We start from the raw sequence: 14,165 nt of genomic DNA, 5'->3' as shown, positions 1-14,165 counted from the left end.
TGCATGCTGACACGGTCGCCAGGTGAACAATGTTTCCTCCAACACATTGGTGCGACTGGCTTCCGGGTTAAGTGGGCATTGTGTCAAGAGGCAGTGCGGCTTGTCTGGGATGTGTTTCGGAGGATGCACGGCTCCCGACCTTCGCCTCGCCCGAGTCCGTATGGGAGTTGCAGTGATGGGACAAGACTGTAACTACCAATTGGATACCATGAAATTGGGGAGAAAACGGGGTAAAAAAAGAATGTATATATTTCACTAATTCCTCATTTGCTGACACCCATCCATAATTTCTAGAAATTAAGATTTTTTTTTACATATCTTTGTCTGTCTTTGTTCCCCAGGAGCGTGAGTTTCTGAAGAACTATGTTCAGCGCATAGCGGACGTGCGTCCCAACCTGGTGCTGGTGGAGAAGACCGTGTCTCGTATCGCTCAGGACATGCTGCTGGAGCACGGGATCACACTGGTCATCAACGTCAAACCAGTCAGTACCTCTCTAGCTCTCTGTACTGCTAGTTACCTTATTCACTGTGCTTATCAATGTCAAACCAGTCATTACTGATATCTCACTAGCTTCCTCTAGCCCTCTGTTCTGCCCTCTGTCACTACTTACATTACTGCTAGTTATTGACCTCAAACCAGTCAGTACTGCCCTGCCCTCTTTCTAGCTCTCTGTACTAGTTACCGTACTAGCATGGGTTATGTTTCCAAACACACCTTAATTAGCTTTAGAACATGTTACATACAGGTAACTGCCAAAATAAATGAAACACCAACATAGGGCCACCACGAGCCAGAATACACCTTGGCATAGATTATATGTTTCTGGAACTCTATTGGAGGGATGCAACACCATTCGTAAACAAGAAATTCCATCATTTGGTGTTTTGTTGATGGTGGTGGAAAACGCTGTCTCCGGCGCCACTCCAGAATCTCCCATAAGTGTTCAATTGGGTTGAGATCTGGTGACTGAGATGACCTTTACATATGGTTTATGTCATTTTCATGCTCCAAACCATTAAGTGACCTCTCATGCCCTGTGAGCCTGCCCAGCATTTTTGTACCCTAAGCATGATGGGATGTTAATTGCTTAACTAACTCAGGAACCACACCTGTGTGGAAGCACCTGCTTTCAATATACTTTGTGTCCCTCATTCACTCAAGTGTTCCCATTATTTTGGCAGTTAACTTTATGTAGCTGTTAGCTTTTTGTTTTTAACTCTTTTTGATGGTGTCTTTAGCCATGTTAGCCTGTTCTTCTGCTTAACCCATTCAACTGTCTATTAGCCATACCTGCCCTCAGTCTCTCTTTCCCACCTCTGGTTCTCTGCAGCAAGTCTTGGACAGGGTGAGTCGTATGACCCAGGGGGACCTAGTCATGTCCATGGACCAGCTGCTCACCAAGCCTCGACTGGGAACCTGCCAAAAGTTCTACCTACACTCTTTCCAGCTGGCCAATAGTGAGTGGAAACTACTCTGTCTGTTAGATATTGTAAGCCGTTCATAAAACTTAATTCACTTAAATAATCCGACACATGAAACCTACTGCAACCAGGTGCGTTCATTCACAAGTTCCTCCCGCCCAGTCTCGACTTATCTCCACAGCACAACTATGTAATGTGTTCTCCTCTCTTCCCTTCTCTCTCTGTGACAGATGAATTGAAGACTCTCATGTTCTTTGAGGGCTGCTCTCCCCAGCTGGGCTGTACCATAAAGCTTCGCGGGGCTTCTGAGTATGAGCTGGCCAGGGTTAAAGAGATCATCATCCTCATGGTGTGTGTGGCCTACCACTCCCAGCTAGAGATATCCTTCCTCATGGATGAGTTCGCCATGCCTCCCAGCCTGGCCAAGACCAACTCCTTCCCCTGTCTCCTGGAGAGCACTACTGTTGAGGAGGAGGAGGAGGAGGAGAGCCAGGAAAATGGGACCGACCAGAGCACCCTCTCCCAGGGAGGAGAGACTGTGCTGGGGGAGGAGGAGGAGAAGTCTTCCCTTGGGAAATCTGTATCAGAGTCCTCCTCGCCTAAAGATGTCCATGGTGTAAAAGTCAACAAAAAACACTTCCTGTCCTCCTCTTCCTCCTTGGGGGCTGAGGGGGGTGGAGTCAGCAGAGGTCATGACCTCCACGCCGTTGTCCAATCGCCAGGTGCTGCCACCTCCAGTATCCCCACCCTATCTTATTGATGACCTGGAGGAGTTGGCAGATGAGATCGGATCGGGGAAGGGGGAGACTGAGGGGGGGAGCGGGTCGGGGGTTCTGGGGAGGGGTGAGTCGCGGGAGGAGAGCTCGGGTTCAGAGACACCCCCCCAGGCTGTTCAGAGACCCCCTGCAGGATGACACCGGGCTGTTTGTCACAGAGCAGGTGAGGGAGAGAAAAAAACTGATAGGAGGGTACAGACAGAAACATGTTGGTTTCCATTGCCCTACAATATCCTCTTCTGTTTTGCCACCGAGCAGGTGGCCTCAACGGACGACCGTCTCAAGACTCTTACGGCAGGCTTCAAACAGGAGCTGAAGGACATCATCCTTTGTATCTCCCCCTTTATCACCTTTAGAGAGCCCTTCCTCCTCACGCCTGCTGGCCTACGCTGCCCCAGCAGAGACTACTTTCCTGAAAAGGTCTGTTGGTTTACATTCACTGAAGGTTTTTCAACCTGCTTTCTATCAATTCGCTCAATGTAGTTCAGTAATGTACAATAGAATATCAGGTCATCTGTTCACATGACCGTTCATTCCTCTGCACTCAGTTGTTAGTTATAGTGGAGATGTCTACCAAAATAGTTGTTGTAATGCGTGTGCATTACGCACATCTCATAACACTTAAGTGCTAGGCGAATGAGCCGATATGCTATTTTCGTATTTGAGATGTAACAAACTAGTTCCTTGTGTAGGTGTACCTCTCCCCGCTGCTGAACAAGGACTTCAAAGAACTGGACTGTCGACGTAAGCGACAACTCCTCAAAGACTCCGCCCCGTCAGGTGGAGGCATCACCAACGGAGTCCCTCCCCTCCGCCCCATCCAGGTGTTACCCTCCCACCACCTTACCAGCGCCCGCATCGCAGAGCAGCTGGGCAGCAGCCAGGACCTGGCCAAGATGCTGGCAGACTACCGTGCCCAGGGGGGCCGCCTCCGGCAGGAGGCAGACCCCTTCACCCAGCCCCTACCTCAGGCACCAGTCCGGGAGGCTCCACCGCCCAAGCACCCCGTCAAGGCTGATAGTGAAGAAGAGAAACCAGCAGGACAGAACGACATGACCTGGGCCTCCAAGGTGAGTCATGGCCAGCTAGTTAGCACATCTACATACCACAATAATAGGAGATGGATGGGACAGATAGGCAGAGGAGGGAGACAGATCTCCAACAGTCTCACTGATGTATCTGTGGCGTTAGATATTGTTCTGATGTATATTGAGGGGTTTTCCATTACAGACAACCTATGTTAACATCTCCCTTGGTCAGTGCTAGTTTACTGCTCAGTGTGTTCCATTGATGAGCACACCACCTCACTCACTCTCCAGAGAGATTAGGGGAGGTCTGAAGAGGCGAAGTGCGCTCTTGAATTGTAAAGCATATGTGCTTGTTGTTGTTGACCACCATTACTTCTGTGTTTTTAGCTGGACTGCCTGAACCCGGTGAACCACCAGAGACTGTGTGTTCTGTTCAGCAGCTCCTCAGCCCAGTCCAACAACTCCCCCAACCCCTGCGTCAGTCCCTGGTAAACCCCACTCAACCCTGGTGGTCTTCAATTCAGTACAGCTTTATTTATCCCCTTAGGAGCAATATAAATCTTGTGAACCCAGTGTGAAAGACCAGCTGACTGAACTCTGAAAGGTCAGCTATTCACAAAGACTTATTTGTTCTCAACAGGATTGTCACGATGGAGTTCTACGGAAAGAATGACCTCACACTAGGAATATTCTTGGAGAGATACTGTTTCAGGTGAGGGAGAAATATCAGAACCTGACAAATTATTTATTGAATTTCCGATCAAATATTTGACCATGAAGTGTGTCATTGATATGTAATGAAATGTCATTCAATGAAGCCCCTCTTCTTTGCCCTGACGTGTCTGTCTGTGTGCGTGTGTCTGTGAATGCATGATAAAGGCCATCCTATCAGTGCCCTAGTATGTTCTGTGAGACTCCCATGGTGCACCATGTGCGGCGGTTTGTCCATGGCAGTGGCTGTGTTCAGATCGTACTGAAGGAGCTGGACTCTCCTGTGCCTGGATACCAACACACCATCCTCAACTACTCCTGGTGCCGCATATGCAAACAGGTACAGTAACTTGTTAATCTGCGTTTCCTTATCTGTTCCATGACTAACCCCAGGACTTGCTCTATAGCTATCACATCTAACAGTTTGTTTTAGTTAATATCGAGATCACCTAGTTCAACTAATCAAAGTCTTGCTAATCAGAATTGCCGGTTTTTGACTAGAGCAAAAAGCTGCTGTCCAGGTCTGCTTAGTTTCTATCGCTCACAGAGCGTTGATCCTTGTATTCTGCTGTCTCTGTAGGTGACTCCTGTGGTGCCCCTGTCTAATGACTCGTGGTCCATGTCCTTTGCTAAGTACCTGGAGCTGAGGTTCTATGGTCACCAGTATACCAGGAGGGCTAATGCTGAGCCCTGTGGCCACTCCATCCACAAAGACTACCACCAGTACTTCTCCTACAACCAGATGGTGGCCTCATTCAGGTGGGAAACATAGGCCAAGGCTTTTATTTTCATCCGTCCAACCATCCATTCATACATCTATCCATCATTTCTACCATTTTTTTCTTATCATTTTAGCATAAATTCAAAACATCTTCAACCTGTATATGCCCATTCCACTTGTCTAACCCCCAGCTACATCTCAGTGAGACTGCTGGAGATCTGCCTCCCTCCCCCGAAGATCTTCATCAGGAACCAGGGGCCCTCCAAGGCAAGCATGCAGCAGGACCTTAAGGACTTCTCACAGAAGTAACTGTCTACCTGTTGTCTGTCTACCATGGCCTTAAGTAGCCTGGTCCCAGATCTGTTTTTTATTTATTTATTTTTATTTAACTAGGCAGGTCAGTTAAGAACAAATTCTTATAGGAACAGTGGGTTAACTGCCTTGTTCAGGGGCAGAACGACAGATTTTTACCTTGTCAGCTCGGGGATTCGATCTTGCAACCTTCCGGTTACTAGTCCAACGCTCTAACCACTAGGCTACCTGCCATTTGTGCTGTATAGCTGAGTCCTATGGTTATTGTCCTCTGAGTTGGCAAGACGGTACAAACAGATCTGGGACCAGGCTCCAACTGACGAATCTGAATAATCTAGTTTGACTACCTTCTTTCTAGTTCAGTCCTTTTCCATTCTCTCCCTCTTGTCAGGGTGAATCAGGTGTACCTGGCCATAGAGGACCGCCTCACCTCCCTGAAGACGGACACCTTCAGCAAGACACGCGAAGAGAAGATGGAGGACCTGTTTGCACAGAAAGACGTAGGTTCCCCCTCGAAGGGTGGGAGCTACACTCCAAATATGTCTCGTGTATGTATAGTGCAGTGGAGGCTGACTTTTCATCAGTGTTGTCACTGTAAATCGGAGGACGGGCTCATTATAATGATTGAACGGAAAGGTATCAAACACATGGTTCCGTTTTCTTTGTGTGTGTTCAGATGGAGGAGGCAGAGCTGCGTAGCTGGATAGAGAAGCTGCAGGCTCGTCTCCAGGCTTGTGGTAGTGACTCCCCCCAGCAGCTCCAGACTGTACTGGAATCAGTGGTAGTGAAGAAACAGAGCCTGTGTGAAACACTGCAGTCCTGGAACAGCAGGTGAGAACACTGATATCGGAGCAGCTTTTTATGTTAGGGGTGGTTTCCTAGACACAGATAAATTAATCTCCAATAAACACACATTTTTAGTCTAGTACTATGCTTCATTTTTGATCTCATATAATGAATTTGTTGAACCATTTAACCTCCAGGCTGCAGGACCTGTTCCAGCAGGAGAAGGGCAGGAAGCGTCTGTCTGTCCCAGCCAGCCCTGGGAGACACAGACCGACAGACGACAGCAAGGTCAGTGCAATATATACCTGATATAAATCACATGATAGGATGAGCTTAGTATATGATAAGGACTTGTATCCTAAAGGATGGAATGTTACGTATTTATTTTGTTTAACAGACCAGTGTTCTGGAGTCTTCTCCACGCAACCCCTCCCCTGTGGTACAAAATGGTGACAAAGGTGAGGGGATTTTTTTCCCCAGCTTTCAGTCAGAATGCTATAGTACTTCTCTCATTGGTTGACAGTAGTTGATGGGCGTGTCTGTTTTTCAATTGACAGAGGACCGTCACCTCACTACCCTGCCCTCGAGCTCGGGGTCGTCATTGCTAACGTTACCGTCACCAGGGGAACCCGGCTCAGAACCCCTCTCGTCTGGACCATCCTTTCCTGACCAGGACTCTGTCAGCATCCCAGAGGGTGAACACACACACACACCTGTAGAATCACAAACACAACCCCCCACGTACGTTTACCATTCACTTTCTCTAGATCTACAGTGTGTATCTAAATACAGACCTCTCTGGTCTCTAACTCCATTCTTGTTGTCTCCTAGATGTGTTTGATGGACACCTGTTGGGCTCCAATGACAGCCAGGTGAAAGAGAAGTCCACCATGAAGGCCATTCTAGCCAACTTGCTGCCAGGCAACAGTTACAACCCCATCCCATTCCCATTGTGAGTACAGTATGCCCTTCACATCTGAATAAGCTTTTTGCCTGTAGTATAAATTAATTTATGATCAGCCATATAAGATAGCATCTGATATAATACCAATGCTATATTGAGCCCTGTTCATTTTCTTACTTTGTTGTAATGTTTAGCTTGAATCCCAGTGTTGACGGGAAAAATCACCACTATATCAGGTGCCACCTACTGCCGATGTGCTCTTGAGCAAAGCACGTAACCTCTAACCTGCTCCAGAGAGAGCTCTGCCGCTGACCCTGTGCTGTTGTTTTGTGGTGGGGCTGAGCACTGTGAAAGCCAAAATAACAAATGTCCATTGTAATCCAGGGGTCGGAACCAAAATTATTTTCCAATTGTCTTCATTCTCTGGTCCAACATTAGTTAAGCCAACTCTCTGAAGTTCAGACTTTCAGAGATCCTTCATAGAAGCCGCTCCTTCGTGGGTATAATTTTGTGGACCTAATTCAGATAATGCATGTCATAACAACAAGATGCCCAGTGATTCATGCCCAGCGCTCTCCTCACCTGCAAAAATTCAGTCGCATATCACACCCTACACTACACTTGTCTGTCCAATGCATGTACATAGAGCAGCTTGGTGAAGAAGTGTAATGTTTGATGTAGAAAAATACATTTAAAACAAGCGGCTTCTATGAAGGATCTCTGAAAGCCTTTGAACTTCAGAGAGTTGGCTTAACTAACGTTGGACCAGAGCTAGCCCTTGATCATGACTCTCAGTTCCATTACACATAATGCCATCTAGAGTTTGAGAGCTAGACCAGAGCTAGCGCACAAGCTTGTGTGTTCAGAGCGGCACCAGAATTAAAATAGAAGGCACGTCTTTTTGTAGTTAATAAATCAATGTGAAACGTCATAACTATAATAGCCTTAACAGATTCACTTTTCCAATGCTAGTTATCTAAAAAAAAAAATTTAATCTAATAAAATTGTATTTGTCACGTGCTGAATACAACAGGTGTGTAGACCTTATCAATACTGAGGCAATATACAGGTGGAACCGGTAGAGTCGATGTGCGGGGGTACAGGTTAGTTGAGGTCATTTACACATGTAGGTAGGGGTAAAGTGACTATGCATAGATAATAAACAGCGAGTAGCAGCAGGTAAAAACCAAGGGGGGTGTCAATGTAAATAGTCCGGGTGGCCATTTGGTTAATTGTTCAGCAGTCTTATGGCTTGGGGGTAGAAGCTGTTAAGGAGCCTTTTGGACCTAGACTTGGCACTCCGGTTCCGCTTGCCGTAACGTCAGTAGGCTACATTAAACTATGCATGCTTCGGAGGGAGGGGCAGGTAGCCTACAATCACTGGGAAGGATTTTCAGCAGGCAGGCAGACAGACACTGGAATATGCTTCTGAGTGACAGTGAGGGCTATTCAGAGGTGCTTTGTTGTGTTTTTTGTGGGACTTGAAAAAAAAAAAGAACGCTCTTAACCAGTTCCTGTGCTTCTGAAATAACAGTTCTGTTTCAGAACAGTATAGATCCCTGTTGTTCTCGGTTCTGTTCTTCAAAAAACGTTCTTTTACAGTTTTCGGTTCTGTTCCCTGAATCGGTTCCAACACCAGGTAGTATCCTCTGTATAATGGACAGATAAGTAGTGTGCTGTATTATTGAGCCCTGTGTGTTTTCTGACGTTGTTGTGATCTTTGTTTGTCAGTGACCCAGACAAGCATTACCTGATGTATGAGCATGAGAGAGTGCCCATAGCCGTGTGTGAGAGAGAACCCAGCTCCATCATTGCATTCGCTCTCAGGTAACCACTCCGCTCTATTTCTTCTCCATTCTCTGCACGTCTTACTCACTGATGTGTTATGTTGTCTTGTTGTTCTAAAGTTATTGTCGTTATAGTGTTCTAATGTTATTTGAATGACCTCGGCCTGATTCTCTAGCTGTAAGGAGTATAAGACCGCTCTGGATGAGCTGTCAAAGACAACGGTGAAGGCTGGAGGCGAGGACACCACCCAAACCATCAGGTACACACAAACTCTGCTGATGTTGACTGTGTGTATGTTACCTGATGTATAATGCCTCGTCTCATCCTGTCGGGGTGTAGCTCCGGAGAGAGCCGGGCCAAGAACAGCCCAGCCAAGCCCAATGAGACGGCCTCCTCCCAGATGGGTCCGGGCCGCAGCAGCATGGACACTGACCCTCTCAGTGAGTAGTGGATCCTCTCAGGGTAAACGGGAAACATGGGAGGGGGGTGCTAGAAAGTATTTTTACCTCAGTTCATTTCTGTTCTAATGGCATTCCTATCATCCTTTTAATGTTTTATTTAAACAGAAGATGCAGACATAGGAGACAAGCACAAGAAGTCAGCCGGAAACCCTCATATCGAATTACGTGAGTGTTTCTCATTGGATTTATGTGCCCTTTGGGATGGCGTTACCTGTGAAGTGCTTAGCCCGCAAACGTTCTCTCAATAACAAGCATAGGGCCTAGTCAGTAATCTCTCTCTCTCTCTCTCTCATTCGTAGAGTTCTCTGATGCCAATGCTAAGTTCTACTGCAGGATCTACTATGCAGAGGAGTTCCACAAGATGAGAGAGGAGATCATGGACAGTACGGAGGATGACTTTGTCCGCTCGCTCTCCCACTGCGTCAACTGGCAGGCCCGTGGCGGCAAGTCTGGGGCCGTCTTCTACGCCACCGAAGGTGTGACCTTCAACACCAGAGTCATATTGTTTTATTTAACTTGTATTTACCAGGAAGTCCTATTTGGGGGCAAGATAACTCCTTTAAATATGTGCTGTCCATGTCATCCACCTGTAGTGCTATTTATTTGTCTGTAGTGGTTATACCTATCACTCTCTTTCTCCCTCCTTCCCTCACTCAGATGACCGGTTCATCCTGAAGCAGATGCCCAGACTAGAGGTTCAGTCCTTCCTGGACTTTGCCCCTCACTACTTCACCTACATCACCGGAGCTGTGCAGCAGAAGGTAAACTACCCATATAATTACATTTGACTTAGATAAATATGAACTATTTTGGTGATAAATTGGATTACCTCAAATGACTTTATTTTTTAAAAATTCAAGGAGTTGTCCTATTGTCTGTGTGATGGATGTTTATTTTCTGAGATTAGAACACATTCCTATCCTAAACCCCCCTGTCTGTCCCACAGCGACCCACTGCCCTGGCTAAGATCCTGGGTGTGTACCGGATCGGCTACAAGAACTCCCAGAACAACTCTGAGAAGAAGCTGGATCTGCTGGTCATGGAGAACCTGTTCTATGGCAGGAAGATGGCCCAGGTGTTCGACCTCAAGGGTTCTCTGAGGAACCGCAACGTTAAGACCGACTCTGGGAAGGAGAGCTGTGAGGTGAGCATGGCACAAGGCCAGCAACACTGGGTTGTGGGTTTGATTCCCGCTGAGGCCACATACAACATAAATGTATGCACTCACTGTACAGTCAGTAGCTTTGTTTATTTATGCATGTATCTTTATTTGACCAGGTATGTCATTGAGAACACATTCTCTTTTGAAATAACAACCTTTGGATAAAAGCATCAGCTAAATGGCATCATTCTATATTAGGTGGTTCTGCTGGATGAGAACCTACTGAAGCTGGTCCATGACAACCCTCTGTACATCAGAGCCCACTGCAAGGCCATCCTGAGGGCTGCCATACACAGTGATGCCTACTTCCTGTCTAGTCACCTGATCATAGACTACTCACTGCTGGTTGGACGAGATGACACCACAGACCAGCTGGTGGTGGGAATCATAGGTGCGAGAAAAGCTTTCAAACGTATTTTCATTGGCTATAACATTGATAACTGTTTGCTGGTTCTTACAGAAAAAACATCTAATTTCTCTATGTATGCCGCTTCAAAGAGGCATGGGAATGAATTTGTACTCTGCTGTATTTATAAAAGAAACATTCCTTCCATTGTGTCAGATTACATTCGGACATTCACATGGGATAAGAAGCTGGAGATGGTGGTGAAATCCACAGGGATCCTGGGAGGGCAAGGTAATTCATCATCTGTCAGACATCACCTTCCCCCTACATTAGTCCTTGAAGTCTATTTTTAGATTGTGCCCTTTCACATTTAGCTTTGAGATCTCTAGTAGTTCATTTTTTTTATTATACAAAGACCTTTTGATTTCTTCCTGTAAATGAAAATTGCTATTGTGGTGTTTTGTGTCTCACTCACAGGTAAGATGCCCACAGTGGTGTCTCCGGAGCTGTACCGATCGCGTTTCTGTGAGGCCATGGACAAATACTTCCTCATGGTGCCTGACCACTGGACAGGTCTAGGGGTCAACTGCTAACTGACACCATGGAGCTAGCCTGAGTTCCAGATCTGTTTGTGTCGTCTAGCCAATTTCTATGTCATTGTCACGGCATGTTTGGCAACACAGCATAAACGGATCTGGGACTCGCCTGCTAGCTGCAGAACACAACATGGGCATCAGTTACCAGGAGGGACAGGAGACTACAATGCAGAAAAACCCTTTGCCCAATAAGGAACCATAAAAGCATACTGGATGGATTGATGAAGAGTAATGCAAGGCCAGTATACAACGACTCAATCATTCCATAGTATTATTATGATCTACTAGACTGTAAACGAGTGACTCGAGAGTATTATTGGATGTCGTGACTGTCCAGTAAAAGCTGGGCCCTAATTTATCCTGACATGGAAAGAACTTAATTCCCTAATCTTGATGTGTCAAACTGTTTCACGCGGGCACAGTGAGATGGCACTGAAAAAAAAATCTTACTTGGTGGTCCTAGTTTGGTGAACAAATGAATCAATGTGATGTAAATGTACAGAGAGTATGTAATTAAAGATTAACACTGATTTCACAAATGTTTTAAACCTCCGTGTCAATAAGATGTTTTGTTTGTCCCATCTTGTGAAACTACATAGATGAGGATAGTCATTGCTCAGATGTCCCGACTAGACTTCACCATGAAATGCTCACATGAATGGGGAATTGTTTTACCGGTATGTTGCCTCCTTGCAATCTATGTAGAGGCATGTGAGGGTTCCAAGGCTGAAATGGAGGATCCATTCTCATGTTTTTGGCATCTAATGCTTACCTAAGAAGTAATGTTTTAACTTGGTATCAAATAGGAAAGTACGGACATGACACACAGCACTAAATTAAAACAGATTTTTATATTATTGTACAATTCATTCATAAAAAGACAAACAGCCTTGAGCATTTCATACTGCATCAGGAACTGGTATGAAAATCAATCTGATCCGATTGTCACAACTGACTGGTGGTGTGATGCTCCTTCTGGCATCATAATACTGATCCATGGCAGCATCCTAAATGGCTATATTCCCTATAGTGCACTACATAGGATTCTTCTCAAAAGTATTACACTATGTAGAGAATAGGGGTCCATTTGGGACACAGACCCAATCACTTCGTTACTTTCATTATCAACAAGCCTTGAGGTGTTTAAACTAACACTGTGCTTTTTAAAAAGTGTGTGCTCTGGGGTAGAGTTATTACAAACAAGGTTGTGCTTTACAATGACATGCAGAACGACATCTTGTTGCAGACATACACACGTCCGATCATAGGAGTGTATAAAACATTGGTGTGGTTTTTTTCTTCCGGGTTAGAAGTGACATGACCCCAAGAGTTAATCAACTCATCTCAGTCACATACATCCATAATACACAATCTAGGGCTCTATTCAATCTGTACAGTTGAAGCGTGACAGATTCCGCTATAGAAATGTTAAGGTCGTCTCCGCTCAAGCAGGAACATTGCCTTTAAATGTAAAGCTGAACTTCTGCGATACGGATTGAATAGACACCACACGCACCAGAAGAATGCGTACACTTCTTTTGGAAAATGTCAATTTAAAAAATGAATACAAAGGTTTAACAAGGCACTGGACAAGTTAGACTGGCACATTGCTGGTAGGTAGACAAACTAGATGGGAAAGGGGGATGGAGAGAGGTCAAGGTCCTGCTCTCCTTTACAGTTTAAGTGCAAGCAGTATTCTGTACCTTAATATAAGCGTTAATAAATACCGTACAGGTGTCAACCTCTTCACTGGAGACCTGATCATGTAAACTACTGAAGCACTGTCGTCCTGTAACACTAGGGACAGGATCAGGAACAGTCCTAGTCACCTATAGCCAATAACTACAGCCCAGAGCTTTTCCAGGTCAGTTGACGTGGGTGATTTCTATTGGTGTGGAAACAAGAAGTTGAAAGGGTACCACTTCTATCCGCCTCATGCACATTCCATCATGTTTCTTTATAATAGACTTAAGTCAATTCTAGAATTGTGCTTTAGTTGGTTTGTGCTATACTCACATCTCTGGGCAGATCAGTATGAATGCTGACACAAAAATATACGTCAATATTTGGTACATCAGTCAACCAAAATAAACTTATTTTTTAATTTTTTAAAAGGTCCTACAAACAAAATAGCTTTAATTAGAAAAGTCTCAGCTGCTGTCATAGATAGCCAAGCTGAGACCGAGTACCTAGATTGATCTGGATAAGAAACACCAGCAGGTAGGATCACATGAGGTTGAGCTCCAGCCATTAGGGGGGGACAAAGTCCTGTACAAGCCCCCACACAGGTTCTACTCTTGGGACACAAACGAGGGATTCGTGGTGGTCGGTGGTGGGAAACTGCGGCTCTGCAGACATCCTGGTAGTCTTTTAAAAGTCATAGGGGTCAAAAGGTTTCTGAGTCTGAGTCGTTTTCAGTGGTGCCCTGACTGGCACTTCCCTCGCTGGAGGGGCCAGAGGGGGCCTTGGGGCTACGAGGGTCCCGCGAACCCTTGTGCCTGGATAGGGCCCTCAGGAGGGAACCTGGGGAGGGGACTCCGGAGCTGCAAGGGGAGCAGAAAGGCATCATGGTAGCCAGAATGAGAGCCAGACAGTCAGCCACCTCCCTGCTAGGAGCGCAAGCTAGAGCAGGCGTCAGACCTGGTGGAAGGGAGAGGAGGGCAGAGAAATAGAAGAGGATATGGTGGGGAGAAATAAGTAGGGAAGGGAAGATGGACAGAGAGAAAGTGGGGGGAGTAAACATGGAAGAAGCGGAGAGAGCAAAGCGAAAAACAGAGAGGTGAGGGGACAAGGGAAGAGAGGACAACGGGAGAAAGCAGCATTCCATTAGTACACAGCCAGCGCAGACAAGCAGACAGGGAATGCATACAACCTAAACCTAATTCATTATAGAGATAAGGAAAAACTCCTGGCCCTAATAACAATACTTGACAGGTGGAACTGGGACAGAGAGCTACAAACCAGTTAGATGCACACACACACACACACACACACACACACACACACACACACACACACACACACACACACACACACACACACACACACACACTCTTTCGAGCCTACCAGAGCAAAGAGAGACAGACCGCTGTAGCTAGCTAGCTAATGTACATAGACATGCCAACACTACAGGCAGCTGATGTAATAGCAAC

General features: G+C 46.0%; 2 protein-coding genes across 4 annotated transcripts in view; one reads left to right on the top strand and one right to left on the bottom strand.

Annotated features, from left to right (window-relative positions):
• LOC124024480 (1-phosphatidylinositol 3-phosphate 5-kinase-like) overlaps positions 1–11,561 on the top strand; it is a 30,402-nt gene extending 18,841 nt beyond the window's left edge. The window contains 28 exon segments of the mRNA XM_046338379.1: positions 342–482; positions 1,332–1,458; positions 1,653–2,092; positions 2,094–2,299; positions 2,301–2,361; positions 2,457–2,618; positions 2,891–3,268; positions 3,614–3,714; positions 3,867–3,938; positions 4,106–4,277; positions 4,518–4,696; positions 4,850–4,963; positions 5,362–5,470; positions 5,647–5,801; positions 5,954–6,044; positions 6,154–6,214; positions 6,314–6,451; positions 6,588–6,708; positions 8,392–8,487; positions 8,624–8,707; positions 8,788–8,888; positions 9,015–9,074; positions 9,209–9,385; positions 9,567–9,670; positions 9,856–10,053; positions 10,270–10,462; positions 10,634–10,708; positions 10,895–11,561. Of these exon segments, the coding sequence (XP_046194335.1) occupies positions 342–482; positions 1,332–1,458; positions 1,653–2,092; positions 2,094–2,299; positions 2,301–2,361; positions 2,457–2,618; positions 2,891–3,268; positions 3,614–3,714; positions 3,867–3,938; positions 4,106–4,277; positions 4,518–4,696; positions 4,850–4,963; positions 5,362–5,470; positions 5,647–5,801; positions 5,954–6,044; positions 6,154–6,214; positions 6,314–6,451; positions 6,588–6,708; positions 8,392–8,487; positions 8,624–8,707; positions 8,788–8,888; positions 9,015–9,074; positions 9,209–9,385; positions 9,567–9,670; positions 9,856–10,053; positions 10,270–10,462; positions 10,634–10,708; positions 10,895–11,010 (4,032 nt within the window). The 3' untranslated portion in view covers positions 11,011–11,561.
• Positions 11,562–11,845: 284 nt separating this feature from the next.
• Positions 11,846–14,165, bottom strand: part of LOC124024481 (serine/threonine-protein phosphatase 6 regulatory ankyrin repeat subunit B-like) — a 32,050-nt gene continuing 29,730 nt past the window's right edge. For 2 of the 3 annotated variants that reach the window (XM_046338381.1, XM_046338382.1), the window contains exon 27: positions 11,846–13,653. In XM_046338381.1, the coding sequence (XP_046194337.1) occupies positions 13,400–13,653 (254 nt within the window). In that variant the 3' untranslated portion in view covers positions 11,846–13,399. The remainder of the gene's footprint in view (positions 13,654–14,165) is intronic. The other variant, XM_046338383.1, reaches the window with a different exon arrangement.

Source organism: Oncorhynchus gorbuscha, unplaced genomic scaffold (assembly GCF_021184085.1).
Source record: "Oncorhynchus gorbuscha isolate QuinsamMale2020 ecotype Even-year unplaced genomic scaffold, OgorEven_v1.0 Un_scaffold_1872, whole genome shotgun sequence".
Lineage (NCBI taxonomy): Eukaryota > Metazoa > Chordata > Actinopteri > Salmoniformes > Salmonidae > Oncorhynchus > Oncorhynchus gorbuscha.
Note: the sequence above shows the minus strand (reverse complement) of the source record. Positions and strands in the feature narration are given on the sequence as shown.